Here is a 26,785-nt window from a genome sequence, read left to right as displayed (position 1 = left end):
CTGCAAAGAGTTCCAAGATTGATTCATCCGGTACCTCCTTATTCTCTACATCCATTGTTTCTGGTGTTACGGGTGGCTCATCCGAACTTTTTAGCTTTTCATTACCACTTGACTTTGGTAGTGGTGGAGCACTAGGAGGTACGGATATAGGAGTGGCAGCTGACTGTGTTTTTTTTGGTGGGGTTTTGTGAACTCAATAAATAGCGTGCAATCTGAGTGAATGACTCTCTTGGTGGTATAGTCATCTCAGTTTGTGTCCCAACAGTGCACTTAGCAGAAACCTTCTGGGCATATGAAGGTTTCCCGCTATTTATTGGTTGGATACGTTTTCTGGCCTCTGGGTAGGAGATATTCAGTTCTGTTTTCAGTTTTTGTATTTCTTTTTCATCCTTCCACCGCTGGCATGCTCTAGAGTAGGCGGGGTGCTCTCCTTGGCAGTTGACACAGATCGGTTTTGGAGCTGAACATTCCTTGCTCTCGTGGTCTTTAACACCACATCGAGCATAGGCAAAGTTACCACGACAAGATGTTTGTGAGTGGCCGTATTTTTAGCATCTAAAACACCGCAGTGGGTTTGGGATATAAATCCTCACTGGGCAGTTTAGAGAGCCTGCCTTGATGGAACTAGGAGGGAGGCCGTAGAGTGTTGAACGTGAGGATAAGAACTCGGGTAGGGGCAAGATTCCCATCCTTGCGTATCGATATTCTCTTAACAGCTGTCATCCTTGGTCTTTTAATTGAGCAGATCTCTTCTTCAGAAACATGAAGAAGGTCCCATTCTGATATAACACCACGTGAAAAATTCAGAGTTTTGTGGGGGGGGTTACGATGATCGGTATTCCCCCAATGGATGTAGACTTCATGATTTTTTCCGCTTGTTTTGTGGTAGAAGCTTCGACCAAAAGGTCGCCAGAACGCAGTCTTTTTACAGATTTAGGTGACCCTGCCAACTCCTCTAATCCTTTCTGAATAAAGGGTGACATCTTTCCAATTGACTGCTCTCCGGTGGAATGGAGAATGAGGAAAAGCGGTGTCGCTGATGGGGGTGGTGGTGTATCCTCAGTCCTGGCTCTTTTTGCAGAGGTGTTTTCTGTGTCACGATCTCGGTTAGGTAGGGGCCTTGTTGGGGCCCCAGAAGAAGAAGGATTTAAATTACTCATAGGAGTAAGATAAAAATTTCCGATGCCCTAAGTACCTCACCCACCACGGAGCCCTACGAGGGGACGCCCACTCGTGAACTAGCAGGTACTGTGTACACGAATGGGACGCCAAGTTAGCTTAGAGGCACCATACCCACGTTTCCAATAAGCCTTGATCCCGTCCCAGGACCAAAGGGAGGGAGACTTATTGAAACGCAGTTGACCCTAGCAGTAAGAACCACCCACCGATTGATCCCAGTCGGGGCCGGTCCGGGACCACCCGTCTTGTCGAAGCAGGGGCCAAAGTGGTGTATTAAGGCTGGGCCCTCAACCACCAGGATCCCCCGTTCCGAATTCCACAGGTCGCGGTGCACGGCTGCACACGCCGGATTCCAAAGATGTAACCCTGGAACCAAGATATGGGTGTTAGATCCCAGTGATGCTAGTCTGGAAGTCCAGCAGCGTCACTGGGAGGTCCCCTCACCACGTACAAGTGCCCACGTTGAGGGGTGAGCACAATGAACAACTATATAGAGAAATACAGTGGATCAGTAAATCAGATTGTCTTATAGTGAGGATTTTAACTTACCAGATATTGACTGGAACATGAGTTGGTCACTCGCACACTAGCAAGGCTTTTGTGGATTTATTGGATGACTGCTTTCTACAGCAGCATTTTCGAGAGGCAACTAGAGGGAGTAATACTCTTGAGCTGATTATCAGAACTGATTATTTTAAGAACATTAAGAACATTTTAATGACATTAAGAATCTGCAGATAAAGGAACCACGAGTGGCAGTGACCACAGTGTGCTGATGTGGGATTTACTTAATCCCACATCAGCACACTGTGTAAAGGTGACTACAGTGGTATTAGACAGTTTTTAAATTCTATGGAATCGGATCAACTGATGATGTTACCAACATCAAATTCTAAATGGGAATCATTCAAGGAAGTAATCTTGGAAGCTACTAGGCTTTTTGTCCCAACTAAGAAATACTGTTCAAGGTACTGGCCTAAATGGATGGCAGATGGACTAATGAGACTTGTGGCAGAGAAGAAAAATGCACAAGTTTTATCAGGTGATACACAAAACTACTGAAGATATAAGCAAGTCTGCAATCAAATCACAAAGGAGGTTAGGCAAGCAAAGGTAGATTAAGAGAAATCTTTGGTAAACGATGCAAAGACTTGTTTACTTATGTAATTCTAGAAGGAAGGGAATGAATCGAATTAGTGCACTTGATATTGATGGTTCGATTGTTGATGAACCTGCTGAAGTAGCTGACAAACTGAGTTATTTTACATCTACATTCACACATAAGAAAGTCTGTAGGGAAGTTGAGGCCAGAAGCTTATCAAACTCTAATAGGGAGCTAAATGATTTTGTAATAACTGAGAGCAAAGTGGAGAAAAAAAATTGTTGAAATTGAACATAAAAAGGCACCTGGGGTGGATCATAAGTGATATTAAAGGAGGCAGCAAAGGAAGTAAGCAAACCCTAAACCATAACTATAAACGCTTCCTTGGACTAAGAGATGTGCAAATCTATATCCAATTCAGAAAGGGGGATCAAAGGGTGACATGAGAAATTACAGACCTGGTAGTTTAAATTCTGTTCCATGGAATATTATGGAGTCACAGGTTTAAGAAGCACTGTAGATCATCTAGGCTGCAGTTATAGTTCAGACACAGCATGGGTTTGTTGAGGGGAAGTCCTGTCTGACAAATTTTATTGGATACTATGATGTGGTCACAAAGGAACTGGATCCAAAAAAATAATTTTGATATCATATATTTGGATTTTAGGAAAGCTTTTGATACTGTTGCATATGGAACACAACTGTACAAATTAGAGCAGTATGGCATTAAGAGCAAGTTGCTGCAATGGATAAAATGATGGTTGAATGGGTTTGTTTGTTTGTTATTTGGTTTTTAGGAGCATTAGCAACTAAGGCCATATTGCTCCGGGGATATGCGGTGGTCATTCCCCGACCTTTCCGCATCCTCCGTATTTGGTGGTCACGGGCTCGAACCCCGGTCTCATCAAGAAGCGTGTGCTATGCACTGCTGCTCCTGCTCACCTGGCTACGGAGGCACCTGGTTGAATGGGAGAAGACAGAGTGGTAATCAATGGATGCTGCTCTTCGTGGGCTAATGTTATTAATGGAGTTCCCCAGATTTGATATTGGGTCCAGTATTGATTTCTGTATTTATCAATGATACTGATGAAGGTATATCAGAGTTAATGTCTAGGTTTGCAGACAATACAAAGGTGGGCAGGGTTATTAATGACAGTAATGATAGTATACTACTGCAACAGGATCTAGAAAAATTGAGCAGATGGGCTGAGCAGTGGCAACTGAAGTTTAACATTGACAAATGTAAAGTACCGCATATGGGTAGCATAACCCCAGCGTAATGTACCAACTGTGTGGTACTACACTCAGGCTAGTAGAGAATTAAAAGGACCTGGGGGGATAACTGTGCAGTCAGATTTGAATTTTTTTGAGCAGTTCAGACAAGCTGCAAGAGTAGCTCATAGTGTCTTGTCAACATATAGAAATTTTGCTAGCAGGGATAAGGAGGTTATTATCTCTTGTATAAGGCAATGGTCAGGCTGCACCTTGAGTACTGCATACAGGTCCGGAGGCCTCATTTTAGGAAGGATGTAGAGCTGCTGGAACGAGTACAGAGAGGAACAATGAAATTGGTGAGTAGAACAAAAGGTTGTTTTTACCAAGAAAGAAGTTCTGCAAATTGCAGCACCTGGAGACTAGGCACCTGCAAGGTGATCTAACTGAGGTGTATAAGGCCTTAAATGGTTTGACAAAGCTCAATGCTGATGGGATTTTTCTTTTTCTCAGATTACTCACTTGAGGGGAAAAATTCAAATTGAGGAAAGACAATTGTAGAATAGGTATGACGAAATTTGCCTTTAGCCAGGAAGTGGTTGATAGTTGGAACAAACTTCCATTTGTCATATTGGAGGTCGAAAACTTAAATAAGTTCAAGGATGGGTGAAATGGGATTTTTTTTTTTTTTTTTTGGCTGATGCTATATAAGTTTGCTTTCTTGCATCATATGCCTCTACTGATACTAAACTAAGTAATTTTGTTGGCATAAACACAGTTTGGAACAAAAGCATAACTGGCCTGTTGGGAAGCATACACCTCAACAGATGGGCATGGTGTGGTGTGTTACACTAGTACTAGCTACAATCATAGTCAACTAGTTCCCATGGTACACTGCAGTGTTCTGTGGGCATCAGACAATACGTTTTAAAGAGGAAGAGAAGAGCATTGGTTAATCTGGCAAGGTGTTTAAGCAGAGTTCATTTAAGCAGACTTCTACTGCAATGCAAGATCATCTCTATAATAATGTAGCTATAAGCTAATCACAGTACAGATTTGTTAAGAATGATCATATTTGACTAAACTGATTAGCTATTATGTGGTCACCACAAAGGAATTGGATGAAAAGAATAATTCTGACATCATAAACTTACATTTCAGTAAAGATTTTATTACTGGCCCACATAAACATATAATCGTTGTACCAACTGAATGTGGCATCAAGAGCAAATTACTATGGTGGATACAAGGGTGGATACATTGAAAATTTGTTGGACTGATTTTTCCTTGAGTAATGACTGAAACATACTTTTATTTATGTAGAGGGTAATTCAGAATTGGATGTCAAATTCTACAGCAGATTTGGGACAGCAAAAAGAATCAACAATGCTCCTAATGTAGTTACACACTAGGAGAAAGACTAGTTATAAATGATTCAGTGTCAGACTCCTCACAGTTTGTAATATTTATTACCGATACATATATGGATTAAAAACTTCTGTACTGTAATCAGGAAGCATTTATGAAAACCTCAATATGTAATGTTCACATAATGGATAGCAGTCTGAAGTGAGATTTATGTAGCAGTTCTATTTTGGCGTGGGGGGGGGAGATATAATGCACAAAAAAAAAAAAAAAAAAAAAAAGGCGCATCCGTAGCGAGGTAGGCAGGAGCAGCACTGCATAGCACACACTTCTTGATTAGACCCGGGTTTGAGCCCGTGACCACCAAATATGGAGGATGCGGAAAGGTCAGGGAATGACCACCGCATATCCCCAGAACAATTTGGTCTTAGTTGCTAATGCTCCTAAAAACCAAATAACAAACAACACAAACAAACAAAAAAAATGAGTTAACCTCATTTTTTGTGTGCATCATATATGGTGCAAAGGTCCAAAAGTATATTTCAAATAACTCTTAGATTACAGAAAAACTACCATTTCAAATTTATCATTGTTTTTGCAAGGGGAATTTAGGATGGTTGGTGTAGGAAATCTGCATTTGACCTGAAACCACCCAAAGACCAACAAAACATTGAAAATTTGTTGGACTGATTTTTCCTTGAGTAATGACCGAAACATACTTTTATTTATGTAGAGGGTAATTCAGAACTGGATTTCAAATTCTACAGCAGATTTGGGACAGTAAAAACAATCAACAATGCTCCTGGAAGTTTTTTTTGAAAACAATGGTGTTTAAGAAAAGCTGTGCTAAAATTGTGCGATGTCATTTTTAGTATCAGAACCAGATGCCAAATGACATGATTTTAGCGTAATATGGTAAATAACATATAACACACTCGTGAGACAATCAATGTGAATTCAGAAAATAATTTATTAAAAAACAGTGTGCTTGTTTGTTGATTTAAAGGAATGACTGCCATGCATTTAATGTGCCAGATGACAATGTATTTATTATTCATAATGGAATGCAACATGAAAAACATCTGTTGAGGGCTAAGCAAATTAGAGGGTGAAAAACTGATGCATGTAGTTTGTATATGATGGTGCACCTGCACACTTTATTCAGTCACTATGATACATCTTGAATGACCATTACCCAGTATGTTGGATGGTTCATAATCACAATGATCACATGAAATTTAAACCAGAAGTGTTCATGTGGGAATAACCATTCTTTCCAGGAAAAAATATGCAAATTTTAGATCAAAATAAAATTCCCAATCCTGATGTACTCTTCAATACCTTTCAAAAAAAAACTCTGAAGGCTAGATCAATATCAATAAACTAAATTTAAATTCAGCAACTGTGGAGATAGCTATAGTTAAAATGCTCCCAAAGAGATTCCATTCTACATCTTCACATATGTAAATTTGCAAAGAGGCTCTTAGCTGCACTTTCCATAGCATAGCAAACAATCTACTATAGTAACAATCACTGCTTCCCACAGCAACAGGGGCTTGGCATGGGAGGTAAAGAAGACAAAAACCACTGGCGTCTGAATTTTTTTAGCATCAATGCTGCACTCTGATAAATAGCAATTTATAATTTTCCTTTTGATCACTATTATATTTGATTTGGGTTTACTGGTGCAACAGCAACCTAGGCTATAATGCACCAACCATGATCACTATTAGAGAACATTATCAAGTGTGTACTACTCATTTCATTTCAAGATCATCATGTTAGGAGAACGATTGAATAAGGAGGAAAATTACAAAAAAAGCTAGGTGTTTTAAACTTTATTAAAAAATTAATTACTGTAATTAACACAATTCATAACAAATGAAAAATATAAATATAATTTATAAATATAACACAAAATAAATTTAAAAAATATTTTTAAAGATGTCATGACATTAATGAACAGAAATTTCATTCAGAAACATTCATGTGTAATAGCATCATAAGATTTCTGAAGAGCAATACGTGAAAATAATGCACGACTAAAAATCAGCACTTGGGTTTGAAAATTAAAGGGGGGGGGGAACTGTGACTATTATGATATAGTTTAAATGTTATGGGGCTGAGCATTGCACTGACCAAGGGAAAAAAAAATGAGAATGAGAAATATTCAAAGTGCTGTGATATAAGCATTTTAAGGTGAGGTATATGCAGGGATCTTCCCTGCCATGTCAACATTGGGGGGGGGGGGGGGGTCACAATCCCCATACTGCAGAATTTCACACAGATTAAATGTCTCCACAACCCTCCCTACAGAATCATTACAGTAACGAAAGAAGATAACAGTGTGAAACAATGCACAATAGCTTGAATTAACTCAATCATTTTTGACTATTTTTAAGCACATTAGCATAAATGCTCCTATTGTCCTCACAATGTTTGTCTGTCTGCACGTAACAACTCAAATCCTAGTAGATGGATTTTAATGAAAAATTTATATTTGGTTTTTCTAGAAAGATTTGTTGGGCATCCCAAATTTCATTAAAAATAGAAAATAAAAACAGAAAATCGAGAAATTATTTCTTTTTTCCAAACAATTTGTATAAAAAAAAAAAAATTCATAGATTAAATGTTGTTTTAATGCAGCATTGTTAACTTTAGGCAGTCCGTGCATTTTTATATATTGTTATGTAAGACTCATGAACATAGTGTCACTGTGAAGAGATACACATAGTATATAGATGTTACTTGACATCTAAATAGAGGAGAGAAAAAATAAATAAATAAAAATACAGGAAAGTAATGAATATTATATATCTGTAATTAAACCGAATGGCTAACTTAAGAGAAGGTAAAAATAGTTTTATTACATCTATACTTAGTTATAATCTTAGTTATTAATTGATAAGAAGATAACTATATTTTTACTTCAGTTAGTCTCAAATAATGAAAAAGAAAATTGAATTAATTTTAAGAAAAAAATAGAATGCATAATGCAAGTGTAATGCGCTGTGTACGTTACCTAACTTGTAATGGAAGTGTTTTATCAATGTTTAGGCATTATTTAATAAGAAAAAATTTGATCAATATCACATTTTGAGCATATTTCTTTGGTCCCTGGAAAGCTTTTAAGATCAGTCATATCTGCCTCCAACCTACCACATAAATCTATTCATATAAACGAAAGTATATTTTGAATATTACTCTAGAACAAAAAGTTGGATCGAGGCCAAACCTATGTTCTATTGGTTCTTAGGAAAATTTCAGGCCCAGCTATGATTTCAGAGCCACTCTTCCCTCACTCCCAACTCCACAAAAATCAGCATAAATGAAAGCATGTTTTCACATTAATTGACAAGGAAAAATGTGGGTTGCTGCAAAATTTTCGACACATACAGTTGGCCCCTTGGGATGGTTCTAAGTTAGCATTAGCACATGATGCAAGAAAGCAAGCTTATATAGCATCAGCAAAAAAAAAAAAAAAAAAAAACCCTTATTTCACCCATCCACTCGTTCCAAATGTTTGTCAGGTTCTGCCTTGAATCAATTTAAGCTATCAACTTCTACAACAACAGAGGAAGTTTGTTCCAGCAATCAACCACCCACTGGCTGAAAGCAAACTTCCGCACATCTATCCTATAACCGTCTTTCCTCAATTTGAATTTATGCCATCTCGGGCAATTATTCTGAGCAAGAGGAAGAATCCCATAAGCATTGAGCATGCTCAAACCATTCAAGGCTTTATACACCTCAATCAGATCACCTCGCAGGTGCCTAGTCTCCAGACACTGTAATTTGCAAAATTTAAGCCTTTCTTCGTAAAAGCAACCCTTTGTTCCATTCACTAATCTTTTTGCCCTTCTCTGTACTTGTTCCAACAGTTCTACATCCTTCTTAAAATGAGGCCTCCAGACCTGTATATAGTACTCAAGGTGTGGTCTGACCATTGCCTTATACAAGGGAATAATCACCTCCTTATCCCTGCTAGAAATATTTCTGTATATCATTGACAAGACACCATGAGCTACCTTTGCAGACAGTCTGCACTGCTCAGAAAACTTCATGTTTGAATACACCTCTGGCATTCCCCTCTATGAATAACTCTTCATGTGTGAATGTCAATGCAAAATATTCATTTAGTTTGTTAGCTACCTGAGCAGGATCATCAACAGTTGAACCATCGATATCAAGTGGACCAATCTGATTCATCCCCTTCCTTCTAGAGTTTACATAAGTAAAGAACTCTTTACTGTTTTCTTTGCATCCTTTGCCAAAGATTTCTCGTAATCTGCCTTAGCCTGCCTAACCTCCTTTGTAACTTGGTTACAGACCAGGTTATTTCTACCATAGGCTTCTGTGTCACATGTTAATTTATAGTTTTTCCTATGCATTTCAATGTTTGGAATCGAACTTGCATATGTATCCAATGCAAGTTCAATTCCAAATTCATAGTATTCCCTCCCCAGTTTTCCTTATAGAAATATTACTGTAAAAATGGAACATAAGCTCTGACCCCATTTCAACTTTTCAATGCTTACTTAGAATATTTCAAGAATCTTTGTAAAAAAATTTATGTAATGGGTTGCTTTATTTTGTTATAAATCATGAATTATCACTATTTACTAATGTGCCTGAAATTTAACACACTGTATACATTAACTAACTTGTTTGAATATGATCTTGATATTTACCATATTTCCCCATTTATAAGACGCATCTTTTTCGAAAAATCTGGGGTCTAAATCTGAGTGCGTCTTATACAGTGGTTGTAGATTTTTTTTTTTTTTTTTTTTTTTTTTACTTGCATTTCCCGCTTTTTCGCGCTTGTTATCTTTGAGCTCATTGTTTCGCACTTGTTACCGGTATATTAGGTTATGTTTTGCCACGTTCTGCCCAGAAATGGCTCAGAAAAGATTTTCGTACAGTACTGAATTCAAGTTAAAAGTGATCCAGTTTGCAAAAGTGAATGGAAATCGTGCTGCTGAACATAAGTTTGGTCCTCCTCCAACTGAGAAAACAATCCGAGACTGGCTACGGGAAGAAGAAACCCTACTGAAAACGCCACGGCAGAAGAAGGCCATGAGAGGCAAGTCAGCAAAATGGCCTGATTTAGAGAGGGAATTGAAGAGCAAAAGGCAATTGGAATTCCTGTGTCCGCAAAGATGGTTCAAGCATGAGGCAAGAAGAATTGCTGATGAAAAAGAAGTTACTGATTTCAAAGGAGGACACAATTGGTACTTCAGGTTCATGAAGCGGAATGGACTAAGCATGTGTACACGCACCAGACTTGCTCAAAAGATGCCTGAAAGCTATGAGCAGAAGGTCCTTGAATTTCATCGTTTTGTCATTCAATGTCGGAAGAGACATCAGTTTGAGTTGGGACAGATTGCAAATATGGACAAAGTCCCCCTTCAATTTGATGTCCCAAGTAACAGAACTGTTGATAAGAAGGGGATGAAAACTGTAACTGTGAAGAGCCATTATACAGTTGTTCTAGCTTGTTGTGCCGACGGAACTAAGCTGCCTCCTATGCTGATTTTCAAACGCAAAACAATGCCAAAAGAAGACATTCCTCGAGGAGTGAATGTCCACGTTCATGACAAGGGTTGGATGGATCAGGATTGGATGAAGATCTGGTTTGAGAAAGTTTGGAGCAGGAGATCATGTGGGCTCGTACGCAAACCTGCCCTATTGGTGCTTGATCAGTTCAGGGCACACATAACAAAAAATACAAAGAAGATTGCTGCAGAGCAAAAAACAAAACTTGCCGTCATACCTGGAGGCTTGACATCCCAGCTCCAACCACTTGATGTCAGCATTAACAAACCCTTCAAAGCTGCCATGAGAGACGAATGAAACCAATGGATGAAGTCTTCTGGGGCCAATCTGACACCAGCAGGAAGAGAGAAGAAACCAACTATAGGAGAAGTTTGTATCTGGGTGAAAAGATCCTGGGATAATATCAAGATTGAGATCGTTGTCAAGTCATTTAAGAAGTGTGGCATTTCAAATGCCATAGATGGAACTGAGGACGAGGCAATATATGAAGACAGTGATTCGTCATCAGACACAGATGAGGACAAGCTAATGGATGGGAGTTTTGACAGTGATGAGTTGTATGAATTTTATGATGAATAAAACTCGAGTTCAATAACTTCATGTAATACATTTTTTTTCAAATTTCGGGCCCCAAAATTAAGTGCGTCTTATACATGGGGAAATACGGTAATATGAAATATCTATAAAATTAAAAAAAAAAAAAAAAGATTAATTTGTCCAAAAGAAATCGCCAACTTTTTTTTTTTAGCCCCTAATTTTAACTCAGATTTCAGTTTTTCTTTTTTTTGTACATATAACCTAAAATATCACCAAGAAATTATTTTTTTTAACTTGGAAATAGTAAAATAGCTTTCTGCTATTCACCCTATACAATATTATAACAAATAAGGAAAAACACTCAGTGTAAAAAGCAAAGAGTAAAAAACATCACTGATTAGTTATCTGTCATAATCTTTTTAAAGATCTGATTCTCAAGATCAAAAACTGAACCTGCCTATTTAATCCAAGAATTAAAATAGTCATTCTAACAATTGTGCTTCCAAAATTTTAATATGCTGTACAGAAACACACACAGACTAATGATGGAAAAAAAACAAACTGCTCACCTGAAGCTTTATCTTCTAATTTTAGCATACAATCTTTACCTTTAGAAACTACCCTTAACCTTCCTGTCCAGTCAGGAGCATCAAGCTTCCAGTCTGCTGCCCTGAAAATCAAGTCAAAAGAAACTTTAGAAATCTGACATAAGTTACACCTACAGAAAATAAACAGATGCCTATCAACAATAGAACTGACAATCGCAATGAAGTGCTTTGATACTAACTATACCACTCAGTACCTTTTGTCCTCCCTGCTTTAGTACATAGAAGTACAGTTCTAAAAAATACTAGCACAGGGTACTCAAAAGTATGTTTGAAAGAAGGGAGTGATGACTTCAGTTTAATTAAGAAAATCAGCAATTAGCATAAATTATTACATAATCAAAATAAAAAGTAAATTTGTAAATTAAGAAAGAGTTAAGAGACTAATAAAAAGCAATCTGCACTTTGGAATGAATAATTATCATGATTGCATTTTACACAGTCAATGAAAAAAAATAATACATATTAGTATATGTAATTAATACAATTAAAATTATACTATCACAAAACAGAATTATACAAAGAGCATAAGTGTGGCAAATGTCTATATTTATATCTCTACAATATGATATTGTTTGTATTTAAGCTTTACAGTTCATAATTGTTTTTTTTAATAGTTTTGATGTTTGTAAAAAAAAAAAAAAAAAAGTTTACATGGCAGTAAAGTTCCAAAAACTTCCATTTTTCCTCATACACATTCCAAATTTCCTAAAACAATTTATAAACACAATAAGTTAATGCTCCATAAGCTTTAGTTGCCTGGATACAACTCAATATGGAAATTACTGTTATACTAGTACCACATGATTCCTTCAACACAGACATCCCCCTGCACAGAAGAAATTAAAACTGTCCCTTTTAAAAATTATGCACTAACAATATTCAGTGGTACTACTAATGAAACTTAATGGCATAAGCATCGTCCTGAGGTTAATTTGAATTTATTAAAAGTACCTCTTCAATCATCCTTACCAACAACAACCTACTCCCCAATCCCTTTTTATGACAATAATTACAGTATACAGCTGAACCTCCCATATCCAGCTTTGGGATCTAATTCTCACTAGATCTTGGAATTTGCTGAGTTTCAGGTAGTCATATTATACTCATACACAAATGGAATTTAAAAAAAAAAGCACACAAAAAAAAATGGTGCAACTTACTGCAGATGTACTCAGGATATCCATAATACAACATGGAAAAGGACAATGCTGTACATATAGTACAGATAATTTATACAGGTTAAAATGATATTGTCATAAAAAGCACTTGCTCAGTTTAAAGAAAAACAATTTAATGTGAGGAGGGTATATAATAAATAAAAAAAATAAAAAAACTGAAAATAACTATTTTGCAAACTCATCATATTAAATTAATTTTCTTTAAATGAAGAGCAAGTTCTTTCGTTTATTTTAAAATAAAATGAAATTATTTCCCCCTTCAAATTACACTGTAGGACAAGAACCAAAAGTATTCACACACTGTTAATTATAATAAAGGGAATTTTTATTCAAAATTCCAAATAAATAATAGGGATATATAAACGGTACCAATTTCAAGGTGTTAGCTAGAATTTGCCTCCACTCTTTCTACAAAAAAGTTGCCAGAACCAATATGGAAAAAGGTTGTTTTGATTGCAGCCTAATCCAGTGCTCCAATTCACCCCAGCTGTTAAGTGGGGTTGAAGTCTAGGCTCTGAGCTGGCCAGTCTTAACTTTCTGGCATCACTGTCCACACCAATGTCCAGTATGATCCCATATGACAAGTAGCATTAAGTTGATATTTATGGTGCCCAGGTGGAGAGTACTATGTATGATCTATAGTGGAATGTCTCAGCTGATATAGATGCAATGGCAAATTTATAACATGGTACACTATTTGAGGAAGTATCTGCCACAAACACTTTTGGTCATATGATGTACACAGCTGAACCAATGCCTAAAGAAAGTTTTATATCAATTTGAAAAAAATGCATGTGCGTGGAAAATACCTTGAAATTTGCTTTTTTTTTCTTTTCCTAATCATATAAAGATGAATGGCAGTTGTGTCAATATAAACACTAACAATCATAATAGGGTAAAAGCCTCAATCTACAACAGCTACTATAATTGGAGTGGCTATTATTATACAGATGAGGGCAACAGCCTCAGTTTTGTGCACAGCTAAGAGAAAACAAGGTTTGCTATGAATTCATTATTCATTATGGAGATGCACAGCCACAAAATTGATGTATTTATAGCAAAATGATCCTCGAGGCTGTTACAGGCATTCGCTTGGGTATGTGAAGCTGGGCTTGCTACCTCAAATCCAAAATGCTCGTGGAACCAATATTCAGGTGACATTCAAGTCAAGTGGATCAAATTTCAAGTCCCATCATTCTGTGACAACCAAATCCTTTGTTTGCACCTTCATGATGGTGGGGCATCATGAAGGTGCTGTCTGTGGAGGCATTCGGATCAGATAGTGTATAATCCCACTGCCTCGACAGACAGTGACTGGAAGCACTCTGAGTAGTGTGTATGCTTGGGGCACTGTTGAGGCCATGCTATGTCAAGGAGTTGGGTATACCCTTGCTGTGTGTATGCCACATCCAAAAACTTTATTACTTCATACAACATTTGTGATGTATTCAGTAACTTACAACACGAATATTGCCACCTCAGCTAACAATACTAGCTGAGGTAGCAATTATTTTTAGTCCCCGCTACTCCTCTCCTCTCCAATCAACTTTCTGGGCTCTTCAAGTAAAAAGGATGTCAGAAGAAAAGAATTGAATAGCCTTGATGTCAAGAAAGCACCAGGTTCTGATGGTATTTCCTCACTTGTTCTCAAAACCTGTACTCCTAAGCTTATTCCTGTTTTATGTCACCTTTTTACACTTTCGTATTCCACCAATTTCCCTTCTGCTTAGAAATTTGCTCATATCCAGTTGAGGTTGCTCATATCCAGTTCCTAAAAAGGGTGACAAATCCTTTCCATCCAATTATCATACCACTACACTTATTTCTACTCTTTCTAAAGAAATGGAGAACTCTATTAACCACCAGCTCCTAAACTATCTAGAAACCTCCCATCTGATAAATGTATGGATTCAGTCAGTGTTGACCCACTGGTGAAGTACTAGGTTATGTTACCCATCTATGGACAAATTCAATGGAAAAGCTTGACATCTCAAAGGCTTTTAATTGTTTGCATAAAAGTCTCCTAAATAAGCTTCCATCTTATGGTTTGCCAACTGTTTTTTGTAATTGGGTATCCAGTTTTCTCTCTGACAGCTCACTGCAGGTGATGGTAGACGACTCTCTCTCTCTCTACCATCACCTGTAACTTCTCTACTAATGCAGATTTTTCCCAAGGTTAACCTTTCTCCCACTCTTTTCCTCTTGTACATTAATAACCTTCCATTGACTGGAAATCCTATCCATAGTTTTGCTGATGTTAACACATTTCAATCCACCATCCAGTTTTAAAAACCTTGCCCTGCGCACACACACACTCCAGGTAATTCTCCAGTGGAGCAAAGATAACTTAGTTCATTTCAATCCTTCTAAAACTCAGTCCTCCCTTATATCTCATAAAAAGGTTTCTTCTGCTCCTATGCTTATCTTCAATGACACTCAGATCTCTAGATGAGATCACATATATTGATTATTTCTTGTTTATACTCCATCATGACCAACAGGTCAGTGGAGTTTACAATAAATCATCAATACAAATGTTAATTGTATTTAGCAGTCACAGGCTTGAACCCCAGTACACTCAAAGAGCATGCTACTGCACTCTCACTCCTGACCACTCGTCTAAGTTTTTTTTTTTTTTTTTTTGGTAGTTGTTGGCGCATTGGCTTCTGTGGCCATAATGCACCTCCCAAGGTTTTTGCAGTACTTTGATCCAAGCCCGAGGCGGGATTCGAAACCCACGACCTTTGAGTTGCCAGGCAGGCACTTTACCCACCTGGCTAGCCCGGTCGGCCTCGTCTAAGTGAGGCCTAACTTCTAATCTCTCTTGGCCTAAGCACATCACAAATGTTGCTTCCTCTGCATCTAAAAAAACTGGGTTTGCTCTTTGGTAGTTGGCATTACTTTTCTTCTAACACCTGCGCAATCTGGCCAAATTGCAAATCCACCCTACCACAGAATATTGTACCCCCATATCTGGAGCAGTGAACCCAAAACACCTCTAAGGCTTCCAGATTCCATTCAAAAGAGGTAAATTATAAATTAATTAATGACCCATCTCTAACAAAGTCTCTCCACTCTTTCTGTCTCATAGACATTCTGTTTCTGCTGCATGCCCTGTTTTCATGATCACCACTATTCTTTTGAATTGGCTTCTAAATTCCCACTCTCTTCCAAATCAACCCAAACACATGCCACAATCAATCAGCATTCTTTTACTGTCCAACTTCAAACTCAAAGAACCAACTTTTCTTCTTCCTCATTTATTCCTTCAACTTCTGCTATGTGGAACAACTTCCCTCCATGCTAGATTGTAGGTATAGCTTAGCTTAATTTCCCTCCATACTTATTTCCTAAAAACTTCCCTCAACTTCCCTCCATGCTTATTTCCTAAAAATTACAGTCTACAGAATTTCAAATCTAATGTCACGAAGTATCTTTTTAACCTTCAGCTCATACATGGTACTAAGTACTATAGGTTCTAATACCTCTTGTGCTTGGAGTTTTCATAAAAAAAAAAAAAAAAAAAACTAGTTTGCTCACATGTTCTAAACTGAGGCTATTGTCCTAATCTGTACAACAGTATTAAACCAATGATCTAAAAGCTGTTTCAAGTTTTCAGTGAATGCACACACACACACACACACACACACACACACACACACACACACACACACACACACACACACACACACACAGAGTAAATCCTTGCTAATCTGGATTAATTGGGGAGAGGTCATCTGGGTTAAGTGATAATCCAGACTAGTGAAGCAAAAGATAGTCCTAAAGGACAAAACACCTTAGAACACAAATAAATGGAAAATTTAATAATATAGGTAGTGCTGATGAAAATAAATAAAAAATATATATATCACTGTAGAGACTTTATAAAATGACAATACATTTATCCATCAACAGAAGACTCAGGAGTTGTACTTGTTTTTGAATGTAATAATGCAGGTTTGAAGAAACTATCAAGTTTTGTTTGAACAGACTGCTGCTGTTCTTTAATTAGAAATCTCCCTCACAGTTCTTAGGTGTTAATAAAAAAAAAAAGTAAACTGCAGTCATTATCAATCCACTGCAGGATGGAAGCCTCCTCCCATATTCATGTTGAGGGAAATGGACCATGATCAGCCAAACTGGTCCAGTGCGGGTTGGCAGATCAACCACATTTAGCAGTCAGGGGCTTGAACCCCAGTCTACTCAGAGTGTATGTGTGTGTGCTATTGCACTCCCGCTCCTGACAACTGGGCTATGGAGGCCATGGTGTTCATAATACCCTTGCAATTTTTGATTTGTTGAAGAGTCCACATAATTTATTACTGCAACAATGCCATCTCTTGTGGAGCTAAGAAGTTTCTTCTTAATTGTAGATTCTTGTAATTCATCTATTTCATTATCTGATTCTTCTTCTTCTTCCATAGCAGAATTCTTAATAACATCTGCAGCAATTTCCTCCTCTGTCAGAAGCTGAAATCCAGGATCTCCTTCTTCCAGTTCAAGCCAATTTTGGACATTTTCTTGAGTTATTTCAGTCTGTCCAGCTGCCCTCAACACAGTCTAAAAGTCCTCTGGCTCTAATCCCTTAAAGTCAATATCAGCATCATCTGTATTTTGCAAAAGTTTGTATACAAAGAGTTGTATATATAAATATACCAGCAACAAGAAAAAATATAGTGGTGAGACCATTGGGTCTTCTATAACAGATATTAATATTCTGTTGGCCCAACATTCAATTAATGCTTTGCACCTGTCTGGCATAGAGCATATCAGATTTTTGACATAACTGCTGCTTAGTTCATCATACCATATGTGAATAATGGTTTCTTGCAGCAACATTTCAGCAGTTTTCAATCATGTTAAATCAGGACTATTTCCTGGTCAAGATAAGGACTGGATATTGTAGCCATGCATGAATTTCTTTCACCTAAAAAAAAAAAAAAAAAATTTGAAACAAGTTAAAATTAGAATATTAGAAATTGTATTAAATGATTATGCAATGTCGTACTAACCTTACAAGCAGTATGGCAATATTGCAGTCATGTTAGAAACAATTTTCTGTTCCTTGAAAGAGGTCTTTGATAATGAGCAGAGGAATCTCCTTAAAAATTTTTTTTGTGTAGCAATCACCATTTACAAAATGTATTCTGCCTTTCTTTGTTCAGTATGCATCCCAAACATTTGGCCTAATAGAAACTTTACTGTTGATTGAATACAGTCAGTGTAATAAGCTTTGTTACATCTACACAATGCTGCATTTACAATCCAATCCATGGAGGTTAAATTTGATTCCTCAGAGATTGTTACAGATTCTGATTGCTCAATTGTTCAATTAACAAGTTCTTTAGAGCTCAGGTTAGTCATTCTTTGTCTCATGGATTTTGTTAATAAGGACTTCTTACAAGGTCAATATGCTTCAGATCGCTCATTATGTCTTCATCCGACAGTTCTATCACTTGCACTTATCCCAGTATATTTCTGCCATATAGATTTTATGCCCATGGAACTTGCTCAACAACCATGGAAACATAGATGCATCAAAACTCTGTCCTGTGCTGCATTACTTTTTCCATTTCAATTCAGTTCCAGATTTTCTTTTGACATCTCTGGTCTCATGTTTCTTTTTAAGTAACCTTGACACAATAGACTGGTTACAGCCAACTTTTGCAATTATACATTGACTAGAAAAGCCCTCCTATCAAGATTAATAATTACAATTTCTTACTTGGAGTTAACCAAGCATGTACCATTCCATTTCTGAAGAATAGGAAGTGAAGACAATTAGCAGCACGAGGATGCATAAATAAATAGGACAATTTTACCTATAGAAGGGGTCATTAAGGAAATATTTAGAAAGGTGATGCAATTTATGTTAAATAAAATTCCTGGACTGGTGCTGTTGCAGTCATGTTCGACAAGTTTGAAAATAAATGGAAGTGGTATGTTGTAGATCAAACTTCCTCAAATTGATGGTAGTACAGAGATTGTCTAGTAGGCTGAGAGGTTGCAAGTAACAACCAGTTTCATTAGCATTAACATTCCATATCATGTCATGATTTTGCAATGTAGCAATGAATGAATATCAAATTTTGCTTTAAACTGGCAAAATCTGCAACAGAAATGTATGAAATGGTAAAAATTGTTTATGACAATGAAACATTAAGTTGTACCAGTGCATTTGAATAATATAAGCAGTTCGGAGATGAATATGTGATGTTCACGATGACCCAAGAAGTGGACATCTATCAACATCACAAAATAAGGACAATGAGTTGCAAAAGTTTGGAAATTATGGAAAGAGATCATCATTTTACCCTTAGAATGATGACTTGGATATGAATAAGGAGACATTTGTCAAGTCCTGCACAACAATTTAGGAAAAAGGAAGGTCTATGCAAAATATGTGCTGCACAACATCACATATCAGCAGAAGCAACAAATATTATCATCATATAAAGACTTCATCCAGACTTGTCAAAACAATTTTCAAGTGTATTGTCACTGGAGATGAGTGTTGGGCATTTCAGTACCACCCAGAAATAAAGTGTTGTCAGTGCATGCCGTGGATTTCAAAATCATCACCAAGGCCCAAAATATTTCATTTAATGAAGTTCATAATCAAGACAACACTGGTCGTGTTTGTTGACAAACAGGGTGAGATTTGCAAGGATTTGTACCTGGAGAGAGAGAGAGAGAGAGAGAGTCATTGCTGCTTTCTACCGACAGGTGTTGCAAAGACTACTGAAGTGCATATCCAAGGTGAGGCCGCAATTTCGAGAAAGGCGGCTGATTCTTGTTGCACGACAATGCCCCACCCATTCTGCACTTGTTGTGAAGATATTTCTGATGAAACTTGGCATTGTACAGAATCGACCATTTGCTCTACTCCCCCAATCTAGTGCCAACAGACTTCTTTCCCAAGGTGAAAACTAACCCCAAAGGAAAAAGATTCAGGATGTTGAGGACACAAAGAAACATAACCGCTGAACTAAACATAATCTCTTTCGATACATTTTCCAACTCTTTTCAGAAACTTTTAGAACAGTGTAATAAGTGCATTTGATCAGGTGGTGATTACACCCATCCCTTGCTTTTTGTGGAATTCTTTTATTTGCAGTTGTGCTCATTAACAGCCGCATTTTACAAGGGTAAAATATCAATATTAATACACCATGACATCAAGCCCATCAAGCTCTTAGCTGCCCACATCAATGCCAGAGCTTGCACTTGAACTCACACAACACAGCAGCAACTCCCAAGGCAGAATGTGCTGGTCCCAAAGGAACTAGTTGTTGTGGGTGACTATTGTCAGGGAAACAGGGAACATATTGTGCAAAACGGATAGATGGAACAGGACCACAGTATGTCTGCCAGGGGCAAAGATTGATGATGTTGTAGGGCAGATATCATCCTTTAAGGGCACAAAGGGTGATATTGTTGTACAGGTTGGCACTAATGATATTAAGAATAGGAGACCGGCAGAATTACTTAACAAGTACAAGACAATGCTGAAAAAGAGCCGTGAGTTAGGGTTAAATTTGAAAGTGTCTGCAATTCTTCCAGACACAATAGGAGGGAGTATATGATGAGAGCCTCGTCGATCAATTCTGCCCTGGAAAGATTATGCAAGGCTCAAGGGATAGAATTTTTCTCAGCCTGGTCTGTGCTTGTTAACAGGAGAGACTGCTTCTACGGGGATGGGATACACTTAAATAGAAAGGGTGCAAGAATATTTGCTGATGCTATCAAGGCAGAGTTAGGTGGATCGGAAAACTGCTAGCTTGGGGGAGATACATGGACTAATAGATTAACAGTAGCCGCTGGCAGAGGTAAAAGTGATCCTTGCACTACTATTGAAATGCAATTGAGCAGCAGCCTGGAAAGCAAGGCAATGGGAATTTCCAGGACTGCTGGGAGTCATAGTGGAACAAGTAAATACATGGGCTGTGTTCGGGTAACTAAGAGTAGAAACAGGTGCATGTATACTTCCATGTACACTAATGCTAGGAGTATAGTTAATATATTCGATGAGCTTGAAGTGCTAGTCAAGACATCAAAGGCAGATATTGTTGGGATATCAGAGACATGGTGTCACACAGACATAAGCAGTCCAGAACTGGAATTTGGGGAGTATGTGTACAGAAAGGATAGACATGACAGAAAGGGAGGAGGGGTTATGCTGTTAGTTACACATAAAATCCAAGGAAGTGAAGCCAGTCGACATCGCTGGACAGTGCAGTGTCGAGTCAGTTTGGTGTGACATAAGCATTGGGAGATCAAAATTGAGAGTAAGAGTGTGTTATAGGCCTAATGACTCTGATGAGTATAATAACAAACTGTACAGGGAAATAGAGTGGGCCAGTAAATCAGGGAGTCATATAATGGGGGTTTTTAATTTCCCAGATATTGACTGGAATTTGTTGGTTGGTCACTCACACACTAGCAAGGCTTTTGTGGATTTATTGGACGATTGTTTCCTACATCAGCATGTTTGAGAGACAACTAGAGGGAGTAATACTCTTGATCTGATTATCAGCTGAAGGAACCACTAGGTGGCAGTGATCACAGTGTGCTGAAGTGGGATTTACTCAAAGAGGTAACTACCATTAGGGGTAAAGGGAAGGGTTTTTGCTTTTGTCAAGGTGACTATGGTGGTCTGAGACAGTATTTAAATTCTATATGGTGGAACCAACTGATGATGTTACCAACAGCAAATTCAAAATGGGAAGCATTCAAAGAATTAATCTTGGAAACTATTAGGCTTTTCATGCGAACAAAGAAATATTGTTCAAGATTTAGGCCTAAATAGATGTCAGATGAACTAATTAGACAGGTGACAGAGAAGAAAGATACATATAAATTAACATGACACAGTAGCCTATGATAGATATAAGCTGATCAGTAACGAAGTTACAAAGGAGGTCAGGCAGGCGAAGGCAGATTATGAGAAATCTTTGGCAAAGGATGCAAAGAAAAACAGCAAAGAGTTCTTTACTTATGTAAACTCTAGAAGGAAGGGAATGAATCAGACTGGTCCACTTGATATTGATGGTTCATTTTTTTTCGGTAGTTGTTGGCGCATAGGCTTCTGTGGCCATAATGCACCTCCCAAGGTTTTTGCAGTACTTTGATCCAAGCCCGAGGCACAAATCGAACCCGCGACCTTTGGGTTGCCAGGCAGGAACTTTACCCACCCGGCTAGCCCAGTCGGCTCGATGGTTCAATTGTTGATGATCCTGCTCAGGTAGCTAACAAACTAAATGAATATTTTGCATCGACATTCACACATGAGGAGTTATTCAGCGAGGAGAATGCCAGAGGTGTATTCAACTCTGGCAGTAAGCTAGATAATCTTGTAATAACTGAGAGTAAAATGGAGGAGAAATTGTTGAAGATAAACATAAGGAAGGCACCTGGGGTGGATGGAATATATCCAGTTATATTAAAGGGAGTAAGCAAAGGGAAGTAAGCAAACCTTTAGCCATAATTATGAGAGCTTCCCTGAACTCAGGGGAGTTAACCATGGACTGGAGATCTGCAAATGTGACCCCAATCCACAAAGGAGGATCAAAGGGAGACACAGGTAATTACAGACCTGTTAGTTTAACTTCTGTTCTAGGGAAATTAATAGAGGCACTGGTTAAAGAAGCATTGCAGGATCATCTAGACAAGACTTCAGTTATAGCTGGGACACAGCATGGGTTTGTTAAGGAGAAGTCTTGTCTGATTAATTTGATTGGATACTATGATGTAGTCACAAAGGAACTGGATGCAAAGAATAACTTTGATATCATATATTTGGACCTTAGAAAAGCCTTTGATACTGTTGCATATGGAAGACTGCTGAACAAATTGGAGCAGTGTGGCATTGAAGGCAAATTGCTGCTATGGATAAAGGGATGGTTGAGGGGAGAAGACAGAGAGTGGTAATCAATGGACGTGGACTAATGTTATTAGTGGAGTCCCTTGGGGTTCAGTGTTGGTCCACTGTTTTCTGTATTTGTAAATGATATTGATGATGGTATATCAGGCTTAATGTCCAAGTTTGCAGACGATACAAAGGTTGGCAGAGTTGTTAATGACACTAATGACAGTACACTGCTGCAACAGGATCTAGAAAAGTTGAGCAAATAGGCTGAGAGGTGGCAAATGAAGTTTAACATTGACAAATGTAAAGTACTACATATGGGAAGCAATAATCCCAGAGTAACGTATCAAGTCTGTGGTACCATACTGACAGTGGTAGAGAATGAAAAGGACCTGGGGGTAATTGTGCAGGCAGATATGAAGTTTTTTTAGCAGTGCAGACTGGCTGCAAGAGTAGCTCATGGTGTCTTGTCAATGATATACAGGAATTTTTCTAGCAGGGATAAGGAGGTGATTATCCCCTTGTATAAGGCAATGGTCAGGCCACACCTTGAGTACTATATATAGGTCTGGAGGCCTCATTTTAGGAAGGCTGTAGAATTGTTATAACAAGTATCGAAAAAGGCAACAAGATTGGTGAGAGCAACAAAGAGGTGCGCTTACGATGAAAGACTCAAGTTTTGAAAGTTGCAGCATCTTGATACTAGGAACCGGCGAGGTGATCTGATCGAGGTGTTGAATGGTTTGAGCAGGCTCAATGCTGACAGGATACCTCCGCTTGCTCAGATTAAGAACCTGAGGAGGCATAGATTTAAACTGAGGAAAGACAGTTGTAGGATAGATGTGCGGAAGTTTGCCTTTAGCCAGCAGATGGTTGATTGGTGGAACAAACTTCCATCTGTCATTGTAGAAGTTGATAGCTTAAATAGATTCAAGGCAGAACTTGACAAACATTTGGAGCGAGTGGATGGGTGAAATAAGGGTTTTTTTTTTTTTTTTTTTTTTTGGGGTGATGCTATATAAGCTTGCTTTCTTGCATCATGTGCATTTGCTAATGTTGATCAAGTGTGAAATTGTCAGTTTGTTATACATTTGCAGTGGGAGTGAGCATCTATCTCATTTTTACTTTGCTAAAACTAATTTTCGTAGAAAATGAATTTTAGCAAAAAATGGAATTGTTAAAAAATCGACACAGTGTTTCTGAGATTACATCTATAACAACAAAAATAAGTAACACAACACGCGATAAAAAAAGGGAAAAAGCATTAAATATTTGGATTGAAGATCAAACACAAAAAAAAGTTCCGTTAAGCTCACTTATGGTATGTGAAAAAGCAAAAAAACTATATGCATACTTTAGTGAATCTGAAGTTTTTTAGCCAGCAAATGCAGGTTTGAAAATTTAAAAAAAAAAAAAACTTTTAAAACTCCCACTTATAGCTTGTGGGTGAATTTGGGGGTTTGTGTTAATGCAAGCAGCAAAATAATCCAACTAATGGTTGTTTACAAATCACCGAATCCATGCACATTAAATGGGAAGCTTAAAAAACAGCTGCCAATTTACTGGAAAGAAAATCAAAAGGCCTGAATAACAGCTTCCCTTTTTACAGAAGGGTTCTGTGACTGCTTTCTACATGAAACAAAACTTTACTTAATTTCAAAATCATTGCGATTAAGTTCTTATAACTGATAATGTTCCAAGACATCCAAAGAATCTAATGTTTAAAAATCCAACTTTCGAAATTTTATTCTTGCCACAAAATACATCACCACCTTTGCAACCACTGACCAAAGTGTACTTTCGTCTTTTATGCCAAAAGGAACATTCACTGGCTTGCTAACTAAAATGGAGAAGGATTCAAAGGTTAACCATAAGTCAGAGAAGGAAAAATTAACATTGCTGATTTGTATGATTAACATAAAGGAGTCAGTTAGCATTAGCTGAGGCATATGATGCAAGAAAACAAGCTTATACAACATCAGCCAAAGGAAAAAAAAAAAAAAAAAAAAAAACCCTTCCCATTTCACCGATCCGGTTACTCCAAATGTTTGTCAAGTTCAGCCTTAAATTTATTTAAGCTATCAACTTCCACAACAATAGATGGAAGTCTGTTCCAGCAATCAACTACCCACTGGCTAAAGGCAAACTTCCACACATCTATTCTACAACTGTCTTTCCTCAATTTGAATCTAGGCCCCCTCAGATTCTTAATCTCAGCAAGGGGAAGTATCCTGTCAGCATTGAGCCTGCTCAACCCATTCAAGGCCTTATACACCTCGATCAGATCACCTAGCAAGTTCCTAGTATCAAGATGCTGCAACTTGCAGAACTTGAGTCTTTCATCGTAAACGCACCTCTTTGTTGCTCTCACCAATCTTGTTGCTTTTCTCGGTACTTGTTATAACAACTCTACATCCATCCTAAAATGAGGCCTCCAGACCTGTGTACAGTACTCAAGGTGTGGCCTGACCACTGCCTTATACAAGGGAATAATCACCTTCTTGTCTCTGCTAGCAAAATTCCTATATATCATTGACAAAACTCCATTACCTACTCTGGCAGCCTGTCTGCACTGCTCAGCAAACTTCATATCTGACTGCACAATTACCCCAGGTCTTTTTCATTCTCTAGCTCCGAGCGTAGTACCACACAGTTGGTACATTTCTCTTGGGTTACTGCTACCCATATGCAGTACTTTGCATTTGTCAATGTTAAATGTCATTGCCGCTTCTCAGCCCATCTTCCTAACTTTTCTAGATCCTTTTATAGTAGCATACTGTCTTTAATGTCATTAAGAAGCCTGCCAACCTTTGTATCAATTGCAAACTTGGACATTAAGCCTGATATACCTTCATCGATATCGTTGATAAATACACAAAACAACAATGGGCCAAGCACTGAACCCTGGGGGACACCGCTAATAACATTAGTCCACATAGAGCAGTGTCCATTTATTACCACACTGCTGTCTCCCACTCAACCATCCCTTTATCCATTGCAGTAACTTGCCCTTAATGCCATACCGCTCCAATTTGTACAGCAATCTTCCATGTGCAACAGTATCAAAAGCTTTTCTGAAATCCAAGTATATATCAAAATTATTTTTTGTATCCAGTTGCTTTGTGACCACATAGTGGTCACAAAGCAACTGGATGCAACTTTGTGACTACATCATAGTGGTCATCCAATCAAACTGGTCAGACAAGACCTTCCCTTAACAAACCCATGTTGTGTCTGAACTATTACTGCTGTCTTGTCTAGGTGATCCTGTATCACCTCTTTAACTAGTGACTCCATTATTTTTCCCAGAACAGAAGTTAAACTAACAGGTCTATAATTATTTGTGTCACCCTTTGAACCACCTTTGTGAAGTGGGGATACATTTGCACTACTCCAGTCCATGGGGACCTCCCCTGACTCTAAGAATGCTCTCATAATTATGGCTAAGGGTTTGCTTACTTCCTTGCTGCCTCCATTATATTTGGATAGATTCCATCTGTCCCAGGTGCCTTTTTTTATGTTCAACTTCAACAATTTCTCCTCCACTTTGCTCTCAATTATTACAAAATCACTTATCTCCCGTTTGGGTTTGATAAACTTCTGGCATTCCTCTCCTTGAATAACTCATGTGTGAATGACTGCCTTAGTCTTAGGGTGTTTATTCCCCCCCCCTCCTGCTGTTTTAACCTGATACGAAAACAACTTCTAATAATGAGAAAAAACTAATCAATACATCGTTACCGACTTCTGCCATTACCAAAAACATGCACCATCTGTTTCCCAAGAATGTAGGGAGAAGCTGTGGTACCAGGTAATGCATTTAACTGCTAAAATTTTTTCGAATTTTTCTGTGGTGGTCTCATGTTGGCTTTCTTTACCTTCACCCCATTCTACTGCTTAAACGACAATCATTTCTAATCAATGTCCTTATGCAGTCAAAGTTTTTCATCAGTTGTCTTGGATACTAGATGGACTGATAATTTATTGTATTTCACATTCTCTCTTCCTTCTAAAAATCTTTTATGCCATTCAAACACAATCTCTTGACAGAGTAGGTTCCCCATAAACCTGATATGGCAACCCATAACTCTCAGTTGCTGTTTCCTTTAGTTTTGTTAAAATTTGAGGTTGATTCATTAATTGATTCTTTTATATGTCATTTCTCTGGAAAACTAGA

At 37.9% G+C, this 26,785-nt stretch overlaps 1 protein-coding gene across 1 annotated transcript in view; it reads right to left on the bottom strand.

Moving 5' to 3' along the window:
• Nucleotides 1-26,785, bottom strand: part of LOC150079273 (adaptin ear-binding coat-associated protein 1) — a 132,195-nt gene that overhangs the window by 93,285 nt on the left and 12,125 nt on the right. The window contains exon 2 of the mRNA XM_090382495.1: nt 11,524-11,624. Within this exon, the coding sequence (XP_090238621.1) occupies nt 11,524-11,624 (101 nt within the window). The remainder of the gene's footprint in view (nt 1-11,523; nt 11,625-26,785) is intronic.

This window comes from Mastigoproctus giganteus, chromosome 10 (genome assembly GCF_048544385.1).
Source record: "Mastigoproctus giganteus isolate SK-2022 chromosome 10, ASM4854438v1, whole genome shotgun sequence".
Taxonomy (NCBI): Eukaryota; Metazoa; Arthropoda; class Arachnida; order Uropygi; family Thelyphonidae; genus Mastigoproctus; species Mastigoproctus giganteus.
The sequence above is the reverse complement of the archived record's forward strand: the minus strand, read 5'-3'. Positions and strand labels throughout refer to the sequence as shown.